The 27,939-nt window shown below is 43.8% G+C and overlaps 1 protein-coding gene across 1 annotated transcript; it reads left to right on the top strand.

Moving 5' to 3' along the window:
* The first annotated feature begins 72 nt into the window (after positions 1-72).
* On the top strand, positions 73-26,908 carry GRAP2 (GRB2 related adaptor protein 2). Its single transcript, XM_044679110.1, has 6 exons — positions 73-165; positions 8,438-8,529; positions 13,253-13,372; positions 22,802-22,970; positions 25,340-25,603; positions 26,783-26,908. Exons 1-6 carry the CDS (start codon positions 88-90, stop codon positions 26,906-26,908), a joined length of 849 nt encoding a protein of 282 aa, XP_044535045.1. The 5' UTR covers positions 73-87.
* The last annotated feature ends 1,031 nt before the right edge of the window (positions 26,909-27,939 follow it).

Genomic DNA, 27,939 nt, shown 5'->3' with positions numbered 1-27,939 from the left:
GCACCCCAAAGCCCAGCAGCTGGGCAGATGCCCCTCTCCAGGCAAAAAGGACTAATAGCAGAATTGTCTCTCCTCCCCCAGCGCAGGATGGAGGCCGTTGCCAAGTTTGATTTCAACGCCTCTGGAGAGGATGAACTAAGTTTTCACACCGGCGATGTCCTGAAGGTAAGAGGTTCAGAGCCCCAGGAAGAAGGTGATTTTTTAAACTCAGGGAGGATGAACAGTCCAAGTCATCAGCCCAGCATTCAGTAGCTTAGGAACCATTAGGAACTGTCCCATTTTCCTCTAAGAACGTGTTTGATGCATAAGGACTAGACCAGCAGAAGCAAAGCAAAAAAGGCACAGAAAAACAGCTGAACTCAGATTTGTTGCAAGCTTAATCTTAAAGCACAGAGAATCTAAGCCCACCTTCCTCAGCACCTTAGAGGAATGGAGGACTCTGGGGGTGGAACGTTGAATCTCCAGTAAGAGGTAGCTTCTGTAGCTAGCCCCTGGGCTTTTCTTTAGTGGTTTCTTATTAGGAACAGCAGTTCTATTGTGAAGAGGTGTGGAGTATATGGGGAAATGACTGAAAAAAAGGTGTAAAAAATTAAAAGCATCAATAAAACATTTTAAAATCAGGTAAATGCTGGGTTCAGAAAATAAGGAGACAAGGTGTGGCCCCATAAACCTCATGGCATCAAAGTCTGTTTCTTGGGGTTTTGCTTCCACTCTATAGTTTGGAGGGGAGGTGCTTTGTTGACTAATAGAAAAGGGAACCCATAGAATTTTGAGCAGAGGAGACCTTGGGGATTTTCTTCCTCAACTTGCAGATGAGGTACAAAGAAAGGAAGTGACCTACCCAAGGTCTTCTGACTAGTGGTCAACCCCCATCTTGGACCTAGGTCATCTTCAGTACTTTCAAAGATCCCTGACTTCATTAAAGTGGCTGTCTCTTCTGCCATATCACAGTCATTCCTAGACAATTTCAGCAGTTGCCATGGTAACCCAACAATTCATTAGCTGGTGGGCCACTGTCTGAAGATGGACCAAATGCTGTCCACAAAGGGCCAAAGATCCATTTCAAGGCCTTATAATCAGCAGCCTCTCAACTTCCCCCTTTCTCCGTCTCCTTTTGCTTTTGGGGGAATGTCTGGACTGGTCCTTGGATGACAACCTGTCTCCAGTCCTGTCTGAGCTTGCTTTCTGATGGTCTACACCTTGGCCAATTCATCCCCCTGTTATTAAGCACACCCACTGAGCCCACAACACAGTCCGCCCTCCTCTATTAGTGGGCTTCCCTTCCAGCATCCTTGTCGAATCATCCCAATGGTGCCACTGCTCTCTGCTGACCCCTTCCCTTGCCCTCCCAAGTCCCTGGCTCCAAGAGCTCCACTTGGCCTTTGCTGCCCTCCCCAGAAGCAGCTCTCACTCCTGCTCTACAGTCCAGGAACTCTCCCCCCTCCCCAAAGAGAAAAGACCTTGTTAGCATGAGCCTGAGGCCAAAGGGAACCATCAAAGAAGGACAAGCAGCCAGGTGTCTCTATGGAGTCAGGAAGACCTGAATTCAAAACCTACCTGTGACCCTTACTAGCTGTGTTACCCTGGGCAAGTTACTCCACTCATTATGCCTCAGTTTCCTCATTAGTAAAATGAGTATAATAATACTTGTAGTATCCACCTCAAAGGTTTCTTGTGAGGCTTTAATGACACAATGCATGTAAAGGGCTTCATAAACCTTAAAACATCAGAAAAATGTCAGTTATTGTTTGTATTGTTCCTGTAGCTATGGGGCAGCGTGGAGTGATGAGTAGAACTATTTAGCCACTCCTCTTAGCTCCATTACTGATTCACTGCTTACTCCTGGTAGAAACACTCTTTCTCTACTCTTAGAAATTGTTTCAAAGGATTTGTTATTCTCTCCCTCCCTCCTCTTTTCTCTCCTTCTCTCTCTCTGTCTCTGTGTCTTTCCATCTCTCTTTCCCTCTCTCTTCTTTCTCCTTCATCCTCCCCTTCCTCTACCATCCTCTTCCTCCTCCTCCTCCTCCTCCTCCTCCTCCTTCCCTTGCCTTGCCTTTGATATTGCTGCTAATTAAACAGACTATGTGGACCCTTCAAGACCACGTGAAAAACCTACCCATTAGCCCTGGGCACATAAGAATAAGCATTAGCATACCTAACCATCGCATCAGACTCTGCAAATACTATTTGGATGCGATAATATCCACAGCCATAATTGAATCAAGCAGGATGGGCAAAGGATGGGTAAATGAGGCACAGTAAAGAGAACTGTGGACTGGGAAGGAGAGCTGTGTTATGAGCTCAGTGGATGTGCCTAAGAACAGAGGGATGCAGGGCCAGGGTCTAGGCCACTGGAGAGCCTCAGTAGCATGGCTATTTACTGCCTATTGGCAGCAGTGGTTTGGTCAATCAAATCTCGGCGCCTCAGTTTCTCATCTGTAAAATGAGGGTTGGCCTGAATGATTTCTAAGGTTCTTTGCGGTTCTGGGTCTTCAGGAGCTCCTCTGTTCCATCCAGTCCTTCCCCTGCCCACACCTCCTCCTCTTCTTCCCTCCCCCTGCAGTCCACTTAGAAGGGGAGGGAACAAGTCCAAATTAAGTGCCTGCTTTATGCCAGGCACGGAGTTAAGTGCAAAGAGTGTCTCATGTGATCCTAGGAGGTTGGCAGTTTTGTAAAGGTGAAGGCACAGTAAGCCTCACTGGCTGTGACATCACTCATTTACCCTGAACGCTCTCTTAGATCATGAGGATGGAAGATAAAGAGGCCATCCAGAAGGGGAGATGAGAACAGGAAGCAGGAGGCCCCTTGCAACAGTGATAGGTGGAAGCGGTGGCACCATCCCCACAGCCCCTGGCATGGAAGGGCTGGGAGGAAAGCTTGCCTCGGGCACAGCTTGAATTGCCTGCAAATGAACCAGGCTGGAAACCCTTTCCCTCCTCAGGCAGGTGGGCAGAGAGGATGGGCATTGTGGGATCAAGGGGGATTAGGTACAACTAAGATAGAGGATAAGTAAACGGAAGGAAATCTCAAAGCAAAGGGCTTAGACTTAAGGAGAATCAGAAACAGCCCTTTGCGGAGGGAAGGGGCAGGATGGGAAATGGTTGGAGTAAGACTGCAGGGTCTGTCAGCACCTTCTAAACTGGGCACTTTGGGGCAAAGTCCCAGTTGTCCACCCCGCTTATGGCTCTCCACCTTTCTTTCTACCTAACACTAGGCAAGTCCTTTCCTGTCTGCTTCTCAGCTTCTGCTCGGTAAAATGAGGAGGTGGGCTCTGATGATCTCTAAGCTTCCTCCTCACTTTAAATCCTACAATCCAGACATGCCCTAGGTTTCTAAAGTATTTTCTCTGGAATGTACACACTTGTCTATGCACAGAACATCGACTGCCCGAGCCGAGCTCCCTGGGCCTGCCCCCTAGGGAGGAAGGGATTCTCAGGAGAGGTGCCCAGGAGAGATGGCATGGAGCGAGCGGCTCCTGGGTCTTTGATGTGAGCACCAGCTCCCAGACTTGAATGCTGATTGTCTCCTTCAGGTGCTTGAACACGCACTTTCCCAGACTAGCCGAGGTGTTCATGGCCCAGGAAGCTCTTGCTTGGCAATTTCTCGAGCTGTCAAAGACGGAACCCATTTTTATTCCCTCAATCCAATCTATTAAGTTCAAAGCTTCCACACACAGCATTTTAAAAGAACTCCTGACCCCGTCCTTGCCCCTCTGAGCTGCGGTTTTCCATCATCATCAGCTCTCCCATTTGGAGAGTACTTTATAGCTAGGCATCATTTTCAGATACATTCTTGTAGTTCGAGCCTCAAAACAGCCCAGAGAGGGAGGGGGAGCTGGAAGGGGCATGGCTCATTTTTCAGATGAGAAAACCAACCCAGAGAGAGCATAATGACTTATTTAATAGCAGATGTGTCAACAACTCTCTAAGGTTTTTGAAACATTCTTCTTGTATGATTCCATTTGATCATCACAACTCCAAGGGAGGGGTGCTTTTATTATCCCCATTTAATAAATGAGGAACCTGAGGCATGGAGAGAGGAAGCGATTTGCCCAGTCACATAGCTAATAAAGATCAGATTCGAGATTTCAACTAGAGCTCCTTTTTAAATATCTCATATGTATTTTTTCTCAATTACATGTAAACAAAAATTCACATTTGTTTTTTAAAATTTTGAGTTCCAAATTCTCTCCTTTTGTGCCCCCCTCCCTGAGAAGAGATTGATATAGATTATACACGTGCAGTCATGCAAAATATTTCCATATTACCCGTTTTGTAAAAGAAAACCCAGACCTAAACCCCAAGAATAAGAAAGAAAGTTTAAAAAAACATACTTCAGCCTACACATAAGAATTCATCAGTTCTCTCTCTCTGGAGGTAGATAGCATTTTCATCACAGGTCCTTTGGAACTGCCTTGATCAGAGTGACTAAGTCTTTCACAATTGATTATAATTACCCTATTTCAGTTACTGTGTTCAGTGTTCTGGTTCTGCTCACTTCACTTTGTATGTTCATACAAGGCTTTCCAGATTTTTCTGAAGTCATCCTGATCATCACTTCCTCCCTCCCTCACTCCTTCCCTCCTTCCCTCCCTCCCCTTCTTCCTTCCTTTCTCTCTCTCTCTCTTTCTCTCTCTTTCTTTCTCTTCCTTCCTTCCTTTCTTTCTTCCTTCCTTCCTCCTTCCTTCCCTTTCTTTCTTCTTTCTTTCTTTTCTTCTTTCTTTCTTTCCCCTTACCTTCCATCTTAGAATCAATATTATGGATTGGTTCTAAGACAAAAGAACAGTAAGGGCCAGGCAATGAGGATTAAGTGACTTGCCCAGGATCACACAGCTAGGCAGTGTCTGAGGCCAGATTTAAACCCAGGACCTCTTGTCTCTGAACCTGGCTTTCTATCCAATAAGCTACCTAGCAGCCTCCCTGTTCCCCAGCCCCCACCGAACCATCATTGCTTAAAGAACAGTAGTATTCCATCACAATTATGTATCACAACTTTTTCAGCCATTCCCCAATTGATAGACATCCTCTTGTTCTTCAATTCTTTGCCACCACAAAAAAAAAAAACTGTTATAAGTATTTTTGTACAAATAGGTCCTTTTCCCTTTTCTTCAGGATACACATCTAGTAGTGGTATTGCTGGGCCAAAGATTATGCACAGTTTTATAGCCCTTTGGGCATAGTTCTAAACTCCAGAATAATTAGACTAGTTCACAACTATACCAGCAGTGTGTTAGTGTCTCTATTTTCCCACATCTCCAACATTTGTTATTTTCCTTTTCTGTCATATTAACTAATCTAATAGGTATGAGGTGGTACCTCAGAATTGTTTAAATTTGCATTTCTTTAATCAAGACTGGCTTAGAACATTTTTTTCATATGACTATAGATAGCTTTGACTTCTTTTGAAAACTGCCTGTTCATATCCTTTGATCATTTATCAATTAGAGAATGACTCATATTCTTATTAATTTGACTCAATTCTCTACATATTTGAGAAATGAAGCCTTATGAAGAAACTTGCTATAATTTTTTTCTTCCAGTTTCCTGCTTCCCTTCTAATCTTGGCTACATTGGTTTTGTTTGTGTAAAATCTTTTAAATTTGATTTAACTCAAATTATTCATTTTGTATCCTATAATGTTCTCTACTTCTGTTTTGGTCATAAGTTCTTTCTATATCCATAAATCTGACAGGTAAAATTTTCCATGCTCCTTTGATTTGCTTATGATATCACCCTTTATGTCTAATTCATGTACTCAGTTCTGGCTTTATCTTGGTATAGGGTATGAGATGCTGGTCTTAATCTAGTTTCTGCCAAACTTCTTTCCAGATTTCCCAAAAATTTTTGTCAGCTGGTGATTTCTTGTCCCCAAATCTTGGATTTGGGGGTTTGTCAAACACTAAATTACTGTAGTTATTTACTACTGTATTTTCTTTACCTAATCTTTTCCATTGATCCACCACTCTGTTTCTTAGCCAGTACCAGATTGTTTTGATGATGATCACTTTGTTATGTAGTTTGAGACCTAGCACTGCTAAGCCACTTTCCTTCATATTTTTTCACTGATTCTCTTGATCATTTTGTTCTTCCAGATGCATTTTATTTTTCTAGCTCTATGAAATAATTTTTTTGGTAATTTGACTGGTCAGAATAAGTAAATTAATTTTGGTAGAATTGTCATTTTTATTGTATTGGCTAGACAATCAATAACATTTCTCAAATTATTTAGATCTTTATTTACATGAAAAGTATTTTATAATATGTTCACATAGTTCCTGGGTTTCTCTCAGGAGGTAGACTCCCAAGTATTTTCTATTGTCTGCAGTTTTTTTAGGTAGAATTTCTCTGCCTCTTCCTGCTGGACTTTGTTGATAATATACAGAAATGCTGATGATTTATGTGAGTTTATTTTGTATCCTGCAACTTTGCAGAAGTTCATTATTTCAACTAGTTTTTTAGTTGATTCCCTAGGATTCACCAAATATACCATCATGTCATCTGCAAAGAATGAGAGTTTTGTTGCCTCATTACCTATTCTAAAGCCACCTATTTCTTTTTCTTCTCTTCTTGCTATAGCTAGCATTTCTAATACCTCACTGAATAATAATAGTGATAATTGGCATTCTTGTTTCATCCTGGATCTTATTGGAAAGGCTTCTAGCTTCTCCCTTTACAGATAATGCTTGATGATTGTGTTAGATAGATATCATTTTAAGGAAAGCTCCATTGATTCCTATGCTTTCTAATGTTTTTTAATAGGAATGGGTATTGTATTTTGTTGGAAGTTTTTCTGCACATATTGAGATAATAATATGATTTCTGTTGATGTTATTATTGATTGTGGTCAATCATGCTAATAATATTTCTAATATTGAACCAAGTCTGAATTCCTGATATAAATCCTACCTGGTCACAGTATATGATCTTTGTACTATATTGCTGTCATCTCCTTACTAGTATTGCATTTAAAATTTTCGTGTCAATATTCATTAGTGAAATTAGTCTAGAGCAGCATTGGTGAACCTTTTAGAGATCACATGCCCAGCATTCACCTTCAAGCTGTCTGTGAGCCACCTCCCTCCCCACATTACCCCAAATAGCAGAGGGCGGAAGAGTTCACATTGATCGGAGGGGCAGGATGTGTGAACATCGTCCTCAGGTGCAGTGGAGAGGAGGAACAGAGCAGCCCTCTCCATACCACCGGGACATGTGTGCCACACCATCACCAACACAGGTCTAGAGTATTTTTTCTCTTTTTGTTCTACTTGGTGTGGGTCAGTGCCATATTTGTGTTGTAAAAGGAATTTGGCAGGACTCTTTCTTTGCCTATTTTTCCAAGTAGTTTATATAGTATTGGAATTAATTGTTCTTTAAATGTTTGGTAGAACTCATTTGGGAATCCATCTGGTTCTGTGGTAGTCCCCCACCCCCTTAGGGAGCTCCAAGTCCTGTACAAAGTGCTGGAGATAAAAAATAAATAAAAAATAAAAAATCAAACAATACCTGCCCTGAAGGAGATTTCCTTCTATTGGGGGGTAGGGAAAAATAAGCAATTCTTAAGTGTCAGGCACTGGGCTAAGCAATTTACAAATATTTTGTTATTTGGCAATGAGAAATGAACAGTGATAAGATTGATTATAAATTTGATATTACAATCATTATTAGTTAGACTATATTGTTAAATTGTAACTATAGATTTAATAGTAAGAAATAGTCCCAGTTATTAATTGGTTGACTGAATATAAAATTTACATAGATACTTATATACTTATGAAATTTACAGATTTATATAGAGCTGAGCTTTGAGGGAAACTAGGAGATTCTACAAAGTGAGGGTAAGGAAGAAGTGCATGCCTGGTGTTAAGAACAGCCTGCAGCCATGCAATGACCCAGGACGATTCTGAGGGATTTATGGAAAAGATTCAGAGGAAGAACTGCAGGAGAGGAAACACAGAAGAAAAACAACTGCTTGAACACATGGGTTGATGAGTACATGATTGGGGATGTAGACTCGAAACTACCACACCGATGCAATGATCAACAATTTGGAAATAGGTCTTGATCAATGACACATGTTAAAACCAGTGGAAATGTGCATCGGCTATGGGGGGGAGGGGAAAGTAAGAGCATGAATCATGTAACCATGTTAACTTTTCTAAAAAATAAAAATTATTAAATGTTAAAAAAAAAAACAGCTTGCAAATCCAGCCTCAGACACTTCCTAGCTGTGAGACCCTGGACAAGTCACTTAACCCCCATTGCCCAGCCCTTACTGTTCTTCTTCCTTGGAATCAATACACAATATTGATTCTAAGACAGAAGGTGAGGGTTTAAAAAAAAAAGAACAGCTTGTACAAATGTTTGGAGATAGGAGATGGGATATTAGGTATACAGTACAGAAAGTAGGTGATCTACATCTTTTGTTCTCTTCCGTGCAGATTCTCAGCAGCCAAGATGAATGGTTCAAAGCTGAGCTAAGGAGCCAAGAGGGCTATGTGCCCAAGAACTTCATAGACATTCACTTCCCCAGGTAAGTGCCATCAGGATACCTTCTAAAGTGATGAGAGTGAGAGACAGTCATATATAATATATAAATATATATTCATATACATATATGTATATATATAAGTAAATTATGTTATACATTATTCCTTATTTCTACTTGTATTATTTATATTATTTTTCAAACAATATGTAAATAGGCATATAATACATATATATCTAGTTGTCATATATACTTATGTGTATGTATGTATGGGTACTGCTCTCTCTCTCTCTCCATTCTGTCTCTCTGTCTCTGTCTCTCTGTCTATCTGTCTCTTTGTCTCTCTCCTCTCTCTCTGTCTCTCTATCTGTCTCTTTGTCTCTCTCTGTCTCTGTATCTGTCTGTCTGTCTGTCTCTCTCTCTCTCTCTCTCTCTTTCTCTCTCAGCAGTTGGGTGGCACAGTGGCTGGCATGCCAGAGCCAGAATCAGGAAGATTCATCTTCCTGAGTTCACATCCAGCCTTAGACACTTTTTAGCTATGTGACCCTGGACAGATCACTTAACCCTGCTGGCCTCGGTTTCCTCATCTGTAAAGTGAGCTAGAGAAGGAAATTACAAACCACTTCAGGATCTCTTTCAAGAAAACTCTAAATGGGGTCATGAGGAATCAGCCATGAGTGAAAACCCTAGAGAGCTAGATAAAAGACAGAGTTGCTTCATCTCAGGCAGCTAGATGGTGCTGTGGATAGAGCCCTGGGTCTGGAGTCAGGAAGACTCCTTTAAGCCTCTCAAGAAAACCTCTGAAGTAGCTGGTACAAGCTTTGTTTGTTCCAATTTAAAGAGGGGAAAACTTGGGGTCAAAGAGGAAATGGAACCCTCAAAGGGGATTTGAACCCACATTTTGACTCCAAACCCAGCTCTTTATTCATTCCTTTCCCTCTAGGGCTCTCCTTGCCTTCCTGCTTCAAAAGCCTTATAAAGCTTGGCAATGGGACCACTACCCGCATGGAATGTCCAAGTTGGGAGGGACCTTAGAACAAGGAATATCAGGACTTCTGAGAGGGGTCTCAGAACAAGGAATGAAAGAGGTAGGAGATACTTAGAACATAGAATGTCAGAGCCTGGAGAGATCTTAGAACAGGGAATATCGGAGCTGGGAAATTCCAAAGAAATCATATTGACCAACTTCATTCTCCAAATGAAATAACTGAGCCCAAGAAAAAGGAAGTGATTCTGATGCTCAGCACTTTGCCCAGTGCCCGGCACACAGTAAGTGCTTAATAAATGCTTGTTGGAAGTCCTTGGGCTATTCTCCACAGATCCAGTTGAGCTTTTCCCATTCCCAGCTCACTTCTCCTTACAGAGGAGCATGGCTTGAGAACTAATGAATCACGGTGTGGGCTTGGGTCCTGGACACAGCAGATCCGGGCTCAAATCCCATGCTCCATGGCTTATCAATAGGGTTTGTTGTGTCTCCTCTCTGAGGCTCGGTTTCCCCATCAGTAAATGGGGGCTGATAATCTTTGGACTTTGTTCACCCAGAAGGAACCTGGAAGGAAAAGACCTTGTAACTTTGAGAGCAGGGTAGAAATAAATGCTGTCATCCTATTATTCTATAAACATTTGTCATGCACCTGCCCTGTGCAAGGCCACGAGTAATTAGTTTTAAGAGGTCTCTAATTAGCTCCTGTTGAAGTCTGTGAATATTTGCCTTAGAGGTGGCCCTCAAACACTGTCTCCTTCTCCCTGAGACCAGGGCCCTGAGTTACCATAGCCCTGGGTCGCATCTTCTCCCTCCTCTCCAGGGCTCATCTCTGTCTCTGTCTTTCCCTGTTTATCTCCCTCTTTAGTCTTCTCTTTCTTTCATGTGTCTGTCTCTCTCCACTTCTGCCTCTGTTTCCCTGTCTCTCCCTCTCTGACTCTTTCTCCCTACTCTCTCTCTCTCTCTGATTCTCTCTGCCTTTGTCTCTCTCTGACTCTCTCCATGAGTCTTTGTCTCTCTCTCTGACCTTGTCTCTCTCCATCTCTGCCTTTGTCTCTGCATGTCTCTTCCTCCCCCTTCCAACACCCACCCCAACATTTCCTTCCCATAGCTATATAAATATCATCTATCACCATCATTTATTTGTATTATTATTATTCCCCTCTGCCTATCAAGACTCTCATAGTATATAAGCTTATAAGAGCAAAAAATGACTTCAAAGTTCATCTCACCCAACACTCCCATTTTATAGGATGGGAAACTGAGGCCCAGAGATACAGAAGTGGTTACCTTAAAAACACAAAGGCCTCCCCTTTCCTTGACCCTACAAGCTCTGTTCCCTTGCCTCCTCCTCATGCATCTTTTATATCACTACCTGGAGAATCTCTTATACAAAGACTGGCAAAGTCAATGCAGCAGGCTACCTACAGAAGGAACTTAAATATGTATTGTTTTGTGCTGTCACTCCCCTGCCCAAAAATCCTTGGTGGGATCAAGGACACATGATAAAACCAGTGGAAATGTGTGTCGGCCATGGGTGGGGGGAGTGCGGGGGGGGGGGTGAAGGGGAAAGTAGGAGCATGAATCATGTAATCATGTTAAAAATGATTATTAATAAATGTTTAAATTCAAAAAAAAAATCCTTGGTGGTTCCTCAGTCCCCACAATGGAAAGTTCTAGTCTTCTATACATCATGTGGTACAGTGGAAAGAGGTACAGAATTTGGAGCCCTAGGACCTGAATTTGAATCCTGCTTCTGGCATTAACTACCTGGGTAACCTTGGGCAAGGCTTTTTAACTCTCTGGGTCTCAGTTTCTCCCTCTGTAAATAAAGAGGTTTAGACTAATTTGCCTTTAAATTCACTTCACCTTGATGGAATAGTAGCTAAAGCTTTGACCTTAAATCAGAAAGACCTGAGTTTGAATCCTCCCTCAGATTTTTCCCTTCTGGGTGACACTAGGTAAGTCACTTAAATGTCTCTGCCTCAGGTTCTTCATCTGTAAAATGAGGATAATAAGAGGACCTACCTCACAAGGTTGTTGTAAGGATCAAATGAAATAATATATACAAACTCGAAAGCACAGATATAAATGTTACTTAGCCTTCTTTTTTAATTAATTGATTGATTTTTTCAGTTACATGTTGAAACAACTTTTGACAGTTGTTTTCTGACATTTTACAATTCAGATTCTCTTCCTCCCTCCTTCCCTCCCTACCCAGCCCTTAATATGATAAATAATCTGATATGACTTATACCAGTGTTTTAATGTAATACATTTTTCCATATTGCTTATTCCATGAGAGAAGACACATGTCACACATACAGCAAAAAAACTCATGAAGGAAATAAAATAGAAGATGGGATGTTCTGATCTGCAATCAGACTCCAACAGTTCCTTCTTTAGCTGTGGAGAGCATTTTTCGTCATGGGTCCCTTGTAGATATTTTGGGAACTTGCTTTGCTGATAATGGTTTAGTCCTCCCCAGTTGATCACTGTACAATATTTCTGGCACTGTATACATTGTTCTCCTGGTTCTGCTGACTTCACTTTGCATCAGTTCATAGAAGTCTTTCCAGATTTTCTGAAGTCATTCTGTTCATCATTTCTTATGGCTCAATAGTATTCCATTACAGCTACAACCCACAGCTTGTTCATCCATTCCCCAAAGTGATGGACAATCCCTCAGTTTCCAGTTCTTTACCACTACAAAAATTGCTGCTAAAAATATTTTTTTCAAACCCTTACCTTCCATCTTGGAGTCAATGATGTGTATTGGCTCCAAGGCAGAAGAGTGGCAAGGATAGACAATAGGGGCTAAGTGACTTGCTCAGGGTCATACAGCTGGGAAGTGTCTGAGGCCAAATTTGAACCCAGGACCTCCCAGTCTCTAGGCCTGGCTCTCAATCCACTGAGCTACTCAGCTGCCCCCATGCTAAAAATATTTTGATGAGGGTAGGTCTGTTTCTTATCTTTTTGGGATACAGACCCAGTAGTAGTATTGCTAGTTTTATTAAATCTATAATCCTCAGTTTCCTCCTCTATAAAATGAGGACATTGGACCAGCTGTCCCCTGAAGACCCTCCTAAGTCCAGACTCATCATTCTGTGACTACAAAGCCATTTCTCTTTTCATGGAAGCCTAATCAATCAATTGATCAATTATTAAATATTTATTAAGCATACTCCTCCCAATTGTGCCGTGGATTACAAATCTCTCTCTCACTTTCTCTTTGTCTCTATCTGTCTCTGTCTCTGTCTCTCATCTTCTCTCTGTCTCTGTCTCTCTCTGTCTCTATCTCTCTCTGTCTCTCTGTCTGTCTTTCTTTCTCTTCTTTGCTCTCTCCCCACCCCACCCCCATGTAATTATCCAGTCTGAGGCCTGAGCCCAGAGAACCAGGAACAGCAGATTGTCTCTCTGGTGCATCCTCCCTGCAGCCCTTCTCACACCACAGCTGGTCTTTATGTCCCTTCCAGCAATGACTCACTCCCCCATTGTCTTGATTCTGTATGGCAATGTATTTCCATGATTCAAGGTTTCCCAGCTGGAGAAATCTATCTTGATGGTAGGAAAGAAAAAGAAGGAGAATTACTCACTGCTGGCAGATTTACTCCTGGAGCATTGGTTTTGTTTCAGAAGAAGGCATTTCTTCCAGCCCCTTGTCCATCTCTGCCCCCCTGCCCTGGCCCATTTTCCCTATTCTCCTACCATCACTGTACCCTTTGGTTCTCCTTTTTCCTCCTCTTCCTCCTCATCACCGTCTCTCTGCTTTGTCCCCCTTTACAGCTGGTTTCACGAGGACATCTCCCGGCATGAGGCAGAGAGCTTGCTCATGGGCAAGGACGTCGGCTCCTTCATCATCCGAGCCAGCCAGAGCTCACCTGGGGACTTCTCCATTTCTGTCAGGTACTGACCGGTACTCTCCAGAGAGCTAGCTGCCTGGTGAGCCAGAATCCAGCCCACTGACCTAAGGAGACGCGCCACTTTGGAAGCAATGAAATGTTTGTGCAGAACATGGTGGGGGGCAGAAGGGAGAGACTGAGGCAGGTAGGGGAGAACCTAGGACTCCCAGATATTCCCTCTGGTCTGTCTGCACCCACAAAAGTCTTCCTCAAATGCCCCATAATGACCCTCAAAGGCTCTGCTGGTGGCACCACCTGAGCCTGGACTGCTCCTAGACTGCTAGAAAGGCCTCAGGTGTGGGCCTGGACTCTGTTTACATCCCAAGGTTGAACCTAGTGATGCTCGGGGAGGCTCACTAGCAGCCTGGTCCTGAAGATGGATTTCTCAGAAACAGAGCCTCCTGGGAAAATCTACCAAGTCGGTCCCATCCTTTAGTCAGTCAACAAACACTTATGATATGTTTACAATTAGCCTGAGAAGGGAGCTTTACTAACTCCATTGATGAAATCAGGGAGCATGAGAGTTGAAATAAGACAGATTTGATTCGAGGTGCCAGAGAAATGAGATGGACTACTGGATAGTTCCAGACCCAGCTCAACCATCTCATAAAATCAAGATTCAGGGATTCGATCCAGAATTGCACTAGAAATTAAGTGACTCACCTAAGGTTGCATAGGGAGTAAGTGGCAGAGGTGGGATTTGAACCCAATCCCCAGGTCTCAGGGCTGCATCTGGGTCATCTTGGGCAAATTACTTGCCCTCTTTGCATCAGCTTCCTCCTCTTTAAAATGAGGAGACTACCAAAAGATCTCTGAGGTCCTTTCCAGCTCTAACTCTTAGGAGTGTGGATGCCAGCTAGAGAGCAGGAGTTCTCTCCTGGGAAGTGTCCTGGAGGCCTGTGGCAGTCAGTCTGGTGAAGTATAATCTTAGATGCAAAAATAAAGTCTAGAATAACAAAGGAAACCCATTGCATTGATTCGTTTTTGTTCAGTCCTTCCTGCTATGTCTTACTCTTTAACACTGTTTGGGGTTTTCTTGGCAAAGATCCTGGAGTAGTTTGTTGTGTCCTTCTCTAGCTCATTTGACAGATGAGGAAACTGAGGCAAATAGGATTAATAGGCTTGCCCAAGGTCACATAGCTAGTAAGTGTCTGAGGTCAGATTTGAACACAGGAAGATTAGTTCTCCTGACTCCAGGTCCAATGCTCTATCCACTCTACAACAACTGTCCAAATATTTTTTAACCATATTCAAGGACTTGAGGAAAAAAAAAAGAAAAAAAAGTCCTGCTCTAAAGGATGGGATTCTAAGACAGGAAGCCCTGGGTCTAAACAAATCCTGCTTCTGACACTTAGAACTATGTAGCCCCAGGCACAGGATCTGAGCCTCAGTTTTCCAATCTGTAAAATGAGAATATTGATGCCCAGAGAACCTTCCTTTCTGGATTGTTGTGAGGAACCAATGAGAAGGACAAAATAAAAGCGTGGCAGATGAGGCAGCAGAGTATAGTGGAAAGTACATTGGCTCTGGAGAAGACCCAGGTTCAAATCCCACATCTGCTGCTTGTTACCTATATGATTTTAGATAAAGTATTTTCCTTCTCTCGGACTCAGTATCCTTCTCTGTAAAATGAGGCAGTTGGACTAGACAATGTGTGAGGTCCCTTCCAGCCCTAGAGCTATTTGCTCTTGTGACTGTTAAACTAGGTGATCTTAGGCAAGTCTCTTAATAGAAGTACTGTGCCTCAGTTTCCTCATCTGTAAAATGAAGAAATTAGACTGGATCAATTGAGATAGATAATAAATGAAAAATGCTTTGCAAGCCTTCGGGGCTTCATAAACTAGCCAATATTAGGGTTATTAGATAGTCTCTGATGTTTCTTCCAGGTCTAAATACATGATCTTATATGAGTTCCTAAATATAAGATGATGACATGAAAATACAGACTGTAAGGATAGCTGGCTTTGTTTAGCACTTTAACATCTGGAAGATGTCAAGTGGAGAAGCTGCTCCAGTGTCAGGAAAACCTGAGTTCAAGTTATACAACTCGGGCAAGTTGTATAACTCCAGAAGAGTCATTTAACCTCTACTAGCCTCAGTTTCCTCAATTGTAAAATGGGGATAATAACAGAACTTCTTCCCAGTGTTCCTGTGAGAATCCAATGAGGTCATATTTGTAAAGTAATATAGAAATGGTGGATCGTATTATGATCCATTATCTCATTATAGTCTCACAGCAGCCCCATGAGTACCATTCCTACAACTCCCATTTTCCAGATAAGGAAACTGAGGCTAAGAGATATTGTGTTACCTACACTGAATCACACAGCAATCAAATGTCGGAGGCAGAATTTGAACCCAGATCTTCCTGACCCCAAGTTCACAGTTCTGTCCACGACGCACCCAGCATGGCCGTGGTATTGGCCAAAGCCTAGAGAGCTGAACAGGAAGGTCAAAGATGGCAAATCCTCCCAGCTGCCTTTCTTCAAGGCCAAGAGCAAGGACGAAGACTCACCAGAGAAAGCTGCTTCAGGCCCTCGGATTGCAGCAGGAGGGAGAAGGAGGGACCTCCTCTCAATTCCCCATTATTTCTTAAACAATTGCTGCTTTATTACTTTTAAGCACTCTAATCACAATCTAGGTTAACAAAGTGCTGCCAAATAGGAGCCCTGTGGAGGTCTGGTTTAATATTATTGTTATGTTGATTGCAAATCATTTCTATTTCCACCCACAGAGAAATGATTTGTAATTAGCATAACAACAACTTCCATCCAACTGTGGGCTTGCCAAAATGTTTGAATATAGTCTCCTCCCTTTAGCAGGTTAAACATTCCCCTTGAAGGTGCCTAAATAAAGATCCATGGAGTGGAAGCGAACTGAACTCGTTGGAGGTGAAAGAACACTTCAGTGCTAAGCATCGTGTTAAATAGTTACACAGTCTTAGACAAATCTCTGGCCTCGGTTTCTGCCTATGTTAAATGAGAAGCAGACTAGTGGATCAATGGATCAGTGGCATTATTCATTGGCTACAAGGCTTCGGCCCTGCCCTGGGTGCTGAGTGCTTACTATGTGTCAGTCTTTGGGGATACAAAGACCGAGAAAGAAACAGTCCTGCCCTCCGGTGGCTCACTCTGCAAAGAGACAAAGTCCTCATTTGTTTTCTTAGCAAATGCTTTTTCCAGCCAGAAACTGTCACAAACTCCCAATCTAAATTAACGCTCGTTGCCTAGAATGCCACAGATGAGCCATGTTGCTTCCAGTTTGGCCAAAATACATATCCCAGACAGTGCTCTATAGTAGATAGAGTATTGGACCTGGATCCAGGAAGACCTAAGTTCAAATCCAGCCTGAGCCATTTACTAGCTGCATGACCCTGTTTGCCTCAGTTTCCTCATCTGTTAAATGAGCTGGAGGAGGAAATGGCAAACCACTTCAATATCTTTGCCAAGAAAACCCCAAATGGGGTCACAAAGAGTGGGACATGACTAAAAAAAGACTCAACAACAGCTAAGCCATAAATAAGTTGCAATACTCATCTGTGAAAGGAGTTGCCACACCAGGAATCTCCCTTGATAGGTTCCAGAAAAGCAACACATAAGAATGTAAAGACCACTGAAACTAGAGTTAGAGGACCTGGGATGGATCCTGGGCCTGACATTAACTTGCTTTATCACCTTGAGAGCCTCTTTTCCCTCTAAGACTCAGTTTCCTCATCTGTAAAAGGAAGAGATGAAATTAGATGAGGGTCTAGTAAGTATCTGAGGCTGGTCTAGACTTCCTGACTCCCCTCCCATCATCCCACACTGCCTCTCCTATAGCCAGAGAGATAGCAGAAGCACTTACATTCCCTAAAGTCCATTGCACAGATGTGTAAAAGGTGACTCCTATATTGATAACGCACACTGAGAGAGATATGGAGCTGGGAGGATTCTCCGAAAGTCCAGTCCTTACAGAGCAGGATACTGAGATCCAGGACTAAAGACACTGGAAAATAGGTAAACTCAAAAGGCAGGTCCTGAGCCCCAATCTTTGAGGGGCAGGTAGGATCTGAGGTGTGGGGGAGAATTTCCTCTGTATTATTAACACTTTCTTAAGACTGGACAGTCAACAAGACAATGAATCAAGTATACATACATACATACATACATACATACATATGTGTGTTTGTAAAGAAAGAGAAAAAGAGAGAGAGAAAAGGAAAGGGAGAGAGAGGAGAGTGAGAAAGGGAGGGAGAGGGAGTAGGAAGGAGAGAGAGGAAGGGAGAGAGACAAAGAGAGAGGAAGGGAAGGAGGGGAGAGAGATGAAGAGACAGAGAAAAACACACACAGAGAGAGAGAGAGAGAGAGAGAGAGAGAGAGAGAGAGAGAGAGAGAGAGAGAGAGAGAGAGGAAAGAGAGACAGAGAAAAGGAGGGGGGAGGGAGGGAGAGAAGGAAGGATAGATTTGAATCCTGCCTCAGGCTCTTCCTAGCTGTGTGATCCTGGACAAGCCCTATATTCCTGTGAGCCTCAGTTTCCTCATCCTTCCAGATGGGCATGATGACCTCTGAGGTCGCTTCCCTACATCCCTGCATCTACAAGCCTATGACTTCCTTGTTCTAGGCAGATTGAATATACCTTTTCCCAGAGTCCAGCTGGCCCCAGGATTTGTGAGACTACAGGGGCCTTTTTTCTTGACAACCAACGTGTCAGGGGCTTCTCCTTCATCTCTCAATCTTGTTAACTTTGCCTTAGTTACAATTCCAAACCATCTGCAATGAGAGCCTGGGAGGGCCGCCTCCTTTTGCCGTAGCAATGCAGCTTCTTATTAGCGTGGCTGACATCGTTATGATTATCACCTTGGACAGATCATAAATCTTGGGCAGGGATGTCTCATCATGCAGCCGCGAGCCCCGCCTCTTAACATTCATGCTGTTATGATGTGCACCTCTCTCCCCTTCCTTAGCCCAGATAACCGAGTGTTTGGCAGGCATCTATCTGGAATAGCTGCTCGGACAGCTAAGAGTCCAGCTTTAGATAAGCTATCAGAGCATCTTATTCTAAAGGCTCCCAGCTGCCCTTCTCTGCTTTCTTTCAAAAGAGTGGATCGAGGGCTATTGGTTGTGCCACAGGGGCTCAGCCCAGCCTCAGCTAGGAGGGGAAGATGACTTTTCCTGGGATGGACTTGTCTTCAGTCCTCTCTCCCATCGCTGCCCCATCCGCTCACTTTTCAGCTGCTTCAGGAGTCTCAGGTTTGTGATCCATTTAGACAGCTCGGATTCTGATCTTCAGCCTGGAGTCATCCTGCTAATAATAAAAGGGTGATTGTTTATTGGCTTGAACCCTTCGATTAAAGTTGGCAAAAGAATGATTGTAACTTCCTTGGGATACATCCCCCGACCCCTCCACTTCGACTCCTCCTCTTCCTCCTCTCCCCAAGCCTGTTAATGAATCATGTAGGGCAGAAATGGAAAGAACTGCTGCCTCCCAGAAATGAAGTTAATAACAATCAGAGCCAACAGCTAGAGAGCTCTTAATGATTTTCAGAGCCCCTTCCCGTCCATTATCTCATCGAAACCTCACTGCAGCCCTGTCAGACAGGCAAGGCAGGGGTGATGCACAGGGAAGGGGAAAGACTGGGGATCTCAGAGCCATTAGACCTGAGCTTGAAGTTCGGATCTAGTACTTTCTAATTGAGTGACCCTGGGAAGGTCCCTTCTCTGAGCCTCAATTTTATCATCTGTAAAATGGGCTTAAACAAGAACCCTCTATCTCTCATCTCTAAGCACTTGTATTGGCCATCTCTGATTCCTGGGTTGCCTTCTTTATTTGATTTTTGCCTCTTAAAATCCTGAGTTTCTTCAAGGCTCAGATTCCTTCATAAGGCCTTTCTCAATTCCACCCAGACATCTAAGTTGATAGTTGAAAAGCATTGTAGTTCATCAGATAGGCCACTGAGTATAATGTGACCCTGGACAAGTCACAACTTCTCTTTGCCTCAGTTTCCTCTCCCACAAAATGTGAGGATTAGATTCCAGGGCCTTTGAGGTCTCTTTAAGCTCTACATCTAAGATCCTAGTACCTTGCCCCTTCCAATCATCTTGCATCTATTTGTATGTACCCACATATGTCTGATTTATCTCCCCTCACTAAAATGTAGGTTCCTTAAAGACAGACTTTCACTTTTCTTTTTGTAGTTCTAATATCTGGCACAATACCTGGAACATTATTGTTGTTCCATTGTTTCAAGCCAGGCCAACTCTTTGTGATCAAATTTGGGGTTTTCTTAGCAAGGTATGCTATTTCCTTCTCCAGTCCATTTTTCAGATGAGGAAATAGAGGCAGCCAGGGTTCAGTGACTTTCCCAAGGTCACACAACTAAGTTTCTGAGGCCAGATTTGAACTCCTGATTCCAGCCCCAGCACTCTATCCACTATACCACCTAGCTGCCTGGAGCACAGTAGGCACTTAATAAATGCTTATCCATCCATTGATTGGTTGATTCAGTAGACATTAAGAGCCTATTATATTTCAAGCACTATGCTATACTCTAAGGCATAAAAGGACAGATATTCTCTGCCCTCAAGGAAGTTATATTATATGTGAATCAAACCCAGCCCTCTCAATGGGTTTTTCTTCATTTTTTTCAAGCATTTACTTTCTCTCCCTCCCATCCCTTCCCCCATTGAACAATTTTTTAAGAATAAAAGCCCCACAAGGCAACTAGGTGGCAAAGTAGACAGAGCATAAGACGTGGAATTAGAAAGACCTGGGTTCAAATCTGGCCTCAGACACTTCCTAGCTGTGTTACCCTGGGCAAGTCAGTTAACCCCATTTGCCTAGCTCTTTTGTCCCAGAGTTGTTAATTAGGGCAGAAGGTAAGGCTTTAAAAAAAAAAAAAAGACTAAACACCTCACTACAAATGTTCATAATCACCAGGATTGGCTAAGAACAAACATCTATTTTGGGTCCCTCACCTACCTGGAAGTAGAAGGAAGGTAGCTTGCTTCATCATGACCTTCTTTGTCTCCTAGCCCAAAGACCAGGGAAGCAAATCCAGTTGTTCTACTCCCTGTATCCTCCTCTTCTTCTAATCAAGACTTCTGATGGCTCATGGGACTCCAGTCTTTAAGTTGGAAGGGATCGCAAAGGCCAGAGCTGTCTCCAATAATGCCTGAGACTCTTCCCTTCAACATCCCCTACAAGAGATGCTCCAGCCTTTCTTGGCGACCTCTAGGAGGGAAAACCTCTCGAGGCAGCCCACTCTGCTTCAGGAAGGTTCTCTTTAAGAAACTTTTCTGACATGCCTCATTTGCCTTTTCCCTTATAACTGCTAATTCTGCCCTCTGAGGTCAAGCAGAATGAAGTCTGATCTCTCTAAGGGTTCAAGAACTGTAGGTTTCTGAAGATTCATATATTGGTATCCCAGTATCTTATATGGTACCAGGTTCATAAGAGATGCTTAATAACTAGATCTAAACATTTGGAAAAACATTAATTGTTCATGGGTAGGACAAGCCAATATAATAAAAATGACAATCCTACCTAAGTTAATTTACTTATTCAGTGCTAGACCTATCAAATTACCAAAAAAACTACTTTAGAGAATTAGAAAAAATAAAAACAAAATTCATCTGGAAGAACATAAGAGATGCTTAATAAATCAGCAGCTAGGGGGAGACACAGTGTGTCTGGAAGACAAGAGTTCAAACCCAACCTCAGAGTCTAAACAAGTCCTGGATCGGACCCTCCAAAAGTCACTCTCTACCTGAGTTTCCTCATCTGTAAAATGGGGGATAATGAGAATGCCTACCTCCCAAAGTTGTTGCGAAAATCAAGTGAGAAAGCATTTTTGTAAACATGCGTTATAGCCCTTAAAGCACTATATTAATGCTAATTAGTATTAGCTGTTAGAAATTTTAATTGACTGATTAGAGAAGGTACTCAATAGTGAGTCCTGGGCAATTTTTCCCAGAGTTGGAAGGAATTTAGTTCATCTAGTTCAACCCCTTCATTTGACAGGAGAATGAATGGATGGATGGATGGATGGATGGATGGATGAGTGAGTGAGTGAATGAATGAATGGATGAATGGATGGATTTCCTAAATGCTTACTATGTCCAAAGCACTGTGCTAAGTTGTGGGGGTACAAGCAGAGAGTAGTCCCTGCTTTCTAAGAGCTCCCATTCTCAGAGGGGAGAAAACACAGAGTTTCAAGTCAGACCCAGGCCTGCCAACTGTGGGGAATTGCTGAATCTCAGAACTTACCCAGTGTAATCTGTACTTGTAGTGATTATTCAGAATAATCATAGCTAATTTTTCTATGTCCCTTTAAGTTTTGCAAAGCACTTTACATATATCTTTTGTCCTCACAACAACCCTGGGAGGGAGGTGCTGTTATTATCCCTATTTTACAGATAAAGAAACTAAAGCAGAGATTAAGTGACTTATCCAAGGTCACCCAGCTAATAAGTATCTGAGACAAACTTTTTATTTAGTTGGTCCTCTTCCCCTTGTCTTGAAATCTCATACAGAAAAATAAAGGGGTTGGATTCTATCTTTGAGGTTCCTTTCTTCATTTAAATCCTGGTCTGTGATCTTAGAATAGCCAATGACTGGTCATCAAGCCCCTGCCCACTTCCCCTGTAGTGGTAGAAAACATTATTTTCCTTTTTTTTTTAAACCCTTACCTTCCATCTTGGAATTAATATTATGTATTGATTCCAAGGCAAAAGAATCTGTAAAGGCTATGCAATGGGGGTTAAGTGACTTTCTCAGGGTCACACAGCTAGGAAGTATCTGAGGTCAGATTTGAACCCAGGACCTTCCACCTCCAGGTCAGGTTCTCAATCCACTGAGCCACCCAGCTGACCCAAAATATTACTTTCCAAAGCAGTCTGCTCCATTTTTATTTTTTTGGCAGCTTCAGTTATTAGGAAAGTTTTCTTAACACTAAGCTAAAATCTGATTCACCGCTGGGTTTCCCACCTTCCCCCCTGCTGCCCCTCCCAACCTTTTCCTCATTTTTCCACTGTCTAGAGCCAAGCAGAGTAAAATTAATCCCTCTTCTCCATAACAGCCCCTTTCAGATACTTCAGAGGCCAGATAAGGGCTGAAACTGAGTCCTTGACCACTCTTTGGCCTCAAGGAGCTCACAGCAATACGTGCTAGTTGTTGGGGATTATTTTGGTGTATTTTATTTTTGTCTTTAGTAAAGATGCTGGCTTGAGTGTCCTTGACACAATCTGGCTTTCTGCTGTGTCAAATTGCCCATCATGTGGGAGGAAGTAGCCACACACACACACACACACACACACACATCCTCCTCCTCTCCTTGATATGGATGCTCCCAGCTCCCACAAGACCTCCAGCATCCTTCGAGGTGAGACTCCCGGAGGTGTGTGTGGAGGAGGATCTCCTTTTATAATGGACCCTTTGGGTTCTGCTTGGGTCCAGGCATGAAGACGATGTCCAACACTTCAAAGTCATGAGAGATGCCAAGGGCCACTACTTCCTGTGGACAGAGAAGTTTCAGTCTCTGAACCAGCTGGTGAATTTCTACCGGACCTCCTCCATCTCAAAGCAGAAGCAAATATACCTGAGGGATGGCAGCCGAGAAGAACAGGTAGGACACAGGACCACCCCTGGCAAAACCCTGGGGAGAAAGAGCGCCAGACTTGAGGGTGCCAGTTTACAAGTCAGCCTGTCAATGAGTTGACAATGAATCAATCACCCACTCTGTGCTGGGCACTGTGGTAAGTGCTGGGGCAAAACAATGGAGTGGCAGAAAGAAAGAAGGGCAAAAATGGTCCCTGGCCTCACAAAGCTTACATTCTAATGGAATGAAATGAAGCCTTGCATATGGTAGGTGCTTAATAAATGCTCCAGATTGAATTGGGATAGGGGAGACAGAGTGCAAAGACTAGATGCCAACAGGGCAAATGAGAGGTAATAAAGTGAAGGCACTGAGGGCCCGGCAGGATGGTCATGGGATCCGGAAAAACCTCAGACAAAAGGTAGAATTTGAGCTGAGTCTTGAAGGAAACCAGGAGGCAGAGGAGAAAGAGGAGAAACTTCCAGGCACGGGGAACAGCAAAGATAAGAGAAAAGGAGACGGAGAATCTCCAGCCTTTGCTAGCCTCCCATCACTTCAGTTTCCTCATCCTTAAAATGAGAACAAAAAAGTCCTAATGGATAGAAAGCCAGCTCAGAGGACCTGTATCCAAGTCCTGCCTTTGCCACATATTAGCCACATCACTCTAGGCAAGTCTCTTGATCTCTCTGGGTCTCAGTTTCCTTCTTGGTCAAAGAGGAGGGGTTGGAGCAGATGCTAGAAATGTCATGATTCTGGGGAAAGACCATTAGGGCAAGAGTCGAAGGATTTGGGTTCAAATTTTGCCTCTGTTACTTATCATCTTGGCTACCTGTCATTTCTGTATCTAAGCCTCGATTTCCTCCTCTGTAAAATGAGGGAGGTTGGGATAAATGACCACCCAGGTCCCTTCCAGCTACAAATCTAGGATCCTATGATTTAACCTCAAAGCTTCCTTAGGAGAATAGTACACTGTAACCCTTACTGTGAGATATGGAAATGTGAGGGTCTATTATTTATAGGTTTAATTAGCACAACCATTCTATCATAAACTATAAACTAATTTTAGAAGCATTAGCATAAGGCTAAGGGCAGTTCCTGGGAAGGGGGCATTGGCTGGGGCTGTAGAAAGGATTCAAAGGCTCAGCATTGGAGCAGTATAGGGGGAAGGAAAATCTCCCTGGTCCAATGGACAAGTTGTGTCCAGCCTGAAAAACCTGATAAGAGGGGACAAGAGGGGTCTGGCCACAAAGGACACACCCCAGTTCAGGGAGGAAAAGACAAGGCAGCTCCAATTTCAGAAGGTTCCTTGAATAATACAGTAGAAAGAGCATTAACTGTGGAGCCAGAAAACCTGGGTCCAATCCCCACATCTGACTTTCACTGTATTTATCTTCAGGCAAATCACTCCACTTCTCCTGAGGACTCAGTTTCCTCTTCTGTAAAATGAGAACATTGGACTAGATGGTCTCAACAGTCCCTTTTAGCTCTAGATCCACGAACCTGGGAATGAATAAAGGTTTGGAATTCCCAGGATGTTTACTTGGGTACGAGCCACATGTGCCATGACATTGTCTCTCTGATAGATATAGTTGGGACAGAATGGACTAGGACACCCTAGAATAAGAAAAGAAATCTAAATCTAGAACTGGAAGGAACCTCCCAAAAGGGGAATGGGGAGAGAGGCTGGCATTACCTAATGCCCATTGAAAGTCTGAGTTTATAAGTAGGAGATGCCAAATGTGGGGATTTCTCAAGTTTAAAGCAGCCTTGGTATGTCTGGGAAATTTGGGGGTCTCTCTCCTTATGAAAAGTGCGGGGATTGGAAAGGAGCACACAACACCCACTTCTTGGACTTCTGGCAATCATGGAAGAAAGACCCAGAAGACCCAAACCCAATGCCTAGCACTATGCCTGGAACATGATGACTTGACAAGGATTGGGAAAAGGCTGGTGCTTCATAGGCAAACCTGGCAGCTGGTTGGGAAAATAGCCCCCATCACTTTGCCTCTCTCTACCTCAGTTTCTCCATCTGTAAACTGGTAGCTAATATTCATGTGGGGTTTTTGTGGAGAATGCTCTTAATAGACCAAAGACTTCAGAGACATGAACTCAGATCCCACCTCTGCCATTTTAGTGCCTGTATGACTTGGGCAAGTAAGTCATTTCTGGGCCTGTTTCTTCTTCTGTAAAAATGAGAGGATCGGATTAGACAACCTCTGAAGCCCCTTCCAAGTCTAATTTTAGGATCTTATGACTTCACCTCTCTGAACCTCAGGTTCCTCTTCTGTGAAATGAGACAGTTGGACTAGAGGGTCTCAAGGTCCCATCCAGTTCCAGATGTAGCATCCTACGCCAAAGCATCAGATGTGACCCCAGGGTTCCCTTTCTAATCCCTCCAGGACCGGTGGGGTGGGAGCCTAGAACGACGGCTCCAGGAAGGGCTTCACGTCAGCGGAGGTGTTGGAGAAGAGACTCGTCCTTCAACAAATAGGAAACAATCTGATCACCCTCCTGCCCTGCAATCTCACTATCAGACGCAGCAGCCATCACCACACCAGCAGCAGCCAGTGCCACCACCGCCACAGCAGCAGCTGACCACAGCGGTGCCCCAGCAGTACCAGCAGCAGCAGCAGCAGCGGTACCAGCATCACCAACTCCAGCAGGTACCCAACAGGAGGAGGAGAAGTCGGGGAGGGGGGGAAGAGAAGTGGTTGGCTCGGGTCTAAGGCTGGTCCAACACTGGTCTGGTCACTACTGTCAGGCAAATGGGAAAGGGGGTCAGGCAGCCACGGATTCGGATCTTCCCTCTCACACTGACCCACCGTGTAGCCCTAGGTGAGTCACTTATTTCTCTGACCCCTAGTTTCCTCATCTGTTACATGGGAATACCTCACAGGGTTGTTGTGAGGAGGAAAGGCCAGGCGATAGAAGCCGATAGAATCTTCTCCCAGCACTCACTAATGAGGAAGAAAGAAGAGTTAGGGGCAATGGCTTTGGTTTAGAGCCCCCCTGGTTGCTCTCCGCAGAGAGCCCCTTTATCCAAGCCAAGAGTTCCTGGAGGTAACTCAGAGTTTGGCCTGATGGATGATGTAGTCTATCCAGATGCCTCAAAAGCTAGAATTCTGGGAAGCTAGCCTTGGGGCATGTAAGTTCTGTCAAGTCTTCCTAAAGTGGGCAAGCTTCCTTCGGGGTTCGGGGTGGGGGATGGAGGGGTGAAGAGTATGAGTGGAATGGCCCAGCCCTAGTCAGGATGGAAAATCATCTGACCATCAGAGACATAGAGGGCTTGTGGTCAAGGATGCCTGTGTCGGTGGATGAGGAGAGCCTGAAGCTGATGAGGTCATCCCCTCAACGCATTAAAGGAGCACCTTGGCCACCACTATTAGGGCACTTGGAGAGAAGCTAGTTGGCCTCTTCCTTGGTTCATATTGCCTCCGGTTCCCCATCTGTAAAATAAGGAAATTGGCCTAGATGGCCTCCAAGGTCCCTTCAGGTCTTAGATCTATGTGTGACACTACAACAATACTCATTTGTAATAATAATAGTTATTAATTAGTTACAGAGGATTTTAAAGGCTGTAAAACTTTTTCCTCCTCACAACACTGCTTGGAAGGAGGTCACCAGATCACAGAATTCAAGCTGGAAGGGAACTGAGAGGTCACTGAGTCCAACTTCCTAGACAAACAAAGAAACTGAGGCCCACAGAGTTTAAATGGCTTGAGCAGGTAGCAAGTATCAGAATCTGTTATTAGAGCCCCTTTTTCAGATGAGGAAAATGAGTCCTCTCCAAATCAGGTACCTTTTCCCCTGGGTCACAGAATCTTGATGATCTCCCGCTCTAGGACCGTCGAGGCAACAGCTTTGACAACAATGAGGGGCGGCGGATGAACCCTGAGATGAATGCTGCCCTCATGCATCGGAGACACACGGACCCTGAGCAGCTACAGATGCTTGGGGTAGGCGTCTGACTTCTCCCAGGATGGAGCTTTGGGGGGCTGGGGTTGGTGAGGGAGAGAGGGAGGAAAGAAAGGAGGGAGGAAGGAGAGGAGGAGGGGAGAGCTGTTTTTCCTTGAGGGAAGGGGGGCACTAAGATCAGTGGGGCAGCAGCAGGAGCCTAGATGAACCCTCCTAAATCCAGAGCCAGCCCTTTAGACCTAGCAGAGTTGTGCCTCCTTTACAGAGGCAGAAGGATTCAGCCTGTTAGTCTTATATTATATCACCCAGTCTTGTACCTACTTGCCTAGTTCCTCGTCTTGCCCCTACTCGAATGAGATCAGCTAGACGCTGGCAGAAATAAGCACCCACCCGGGGCATACATGCTAGGGACTCCTTCCCTTGCCCCCCCCAACTCCCCAATCTATGGGCCTGGAACTTCGAGAAACAGGGGAAGGATTCCTCCTTGAGTCATGGCAGCCTTTGGATTTAGAGTCAGAGTTTAATTCCCAGCCTCGCTGCTTACTGGCCTGCAGGAAGGACAACTAAGAAATAGTGGAGAATGAGCAAGCAGCCCTGAATGTTGGGGGGGGGGTCCCCATTGTCATAGGGGGTCTTCAGGCCATAACAGCTGGATGACCACTGTTTGGGAAATGGCCTTGGAGAGGTCCCTTCTTATTCCGAAATCTAGTCATTTCTTAGCCAAGGTCCCAGGACCTTCCCACTCTCAAATCCAGTGATTCTTTTTTTTTTTTCTTTTAATGTATTTCAAAATCCGTTAAAAATTAAATAAAAAAACATTGTAGGATCAATTCTAAGACAGAAGAGCAGCAAGAGCTAGACAAACAGAGATAAGAGACTAATCCACATAGCCAGGAAGTGTCTGAGGTCAGATTTGAACCCAGGACCTCCTGATTCCTCAAACTCTATGGAGTGATTCTTTTTATTTTTTTAATATATACAATTTTTTATTTTGAATATTTTCCCATTGTTACATGTTTCATATTCTTTCCATCTTCCCCAAACTCCCTGCCTCCCCATAGCCGACACAATTCCACTGGGTTTT

This window comes from Gracilinanus agilis, chromosome 5, assembly GCF_016433145.1.
Source record: "Gracilinanus agilis isolate LMUSP501 chromosome 5, AgileGrace, whole genome shotgun sequence".
Taxonomy (NCBI): domain Eukaryota; kingdom Metazoa; phylum Chordata; class Mammalia; order Didelphimorphia; family Didelphidae; genus Gracilinanus; species Gracilinanus agilis.
Note: the sequence above shows the minus strand (reverse complement) of the source record. Positions and strands in the feature narration are given on the sequence as shown.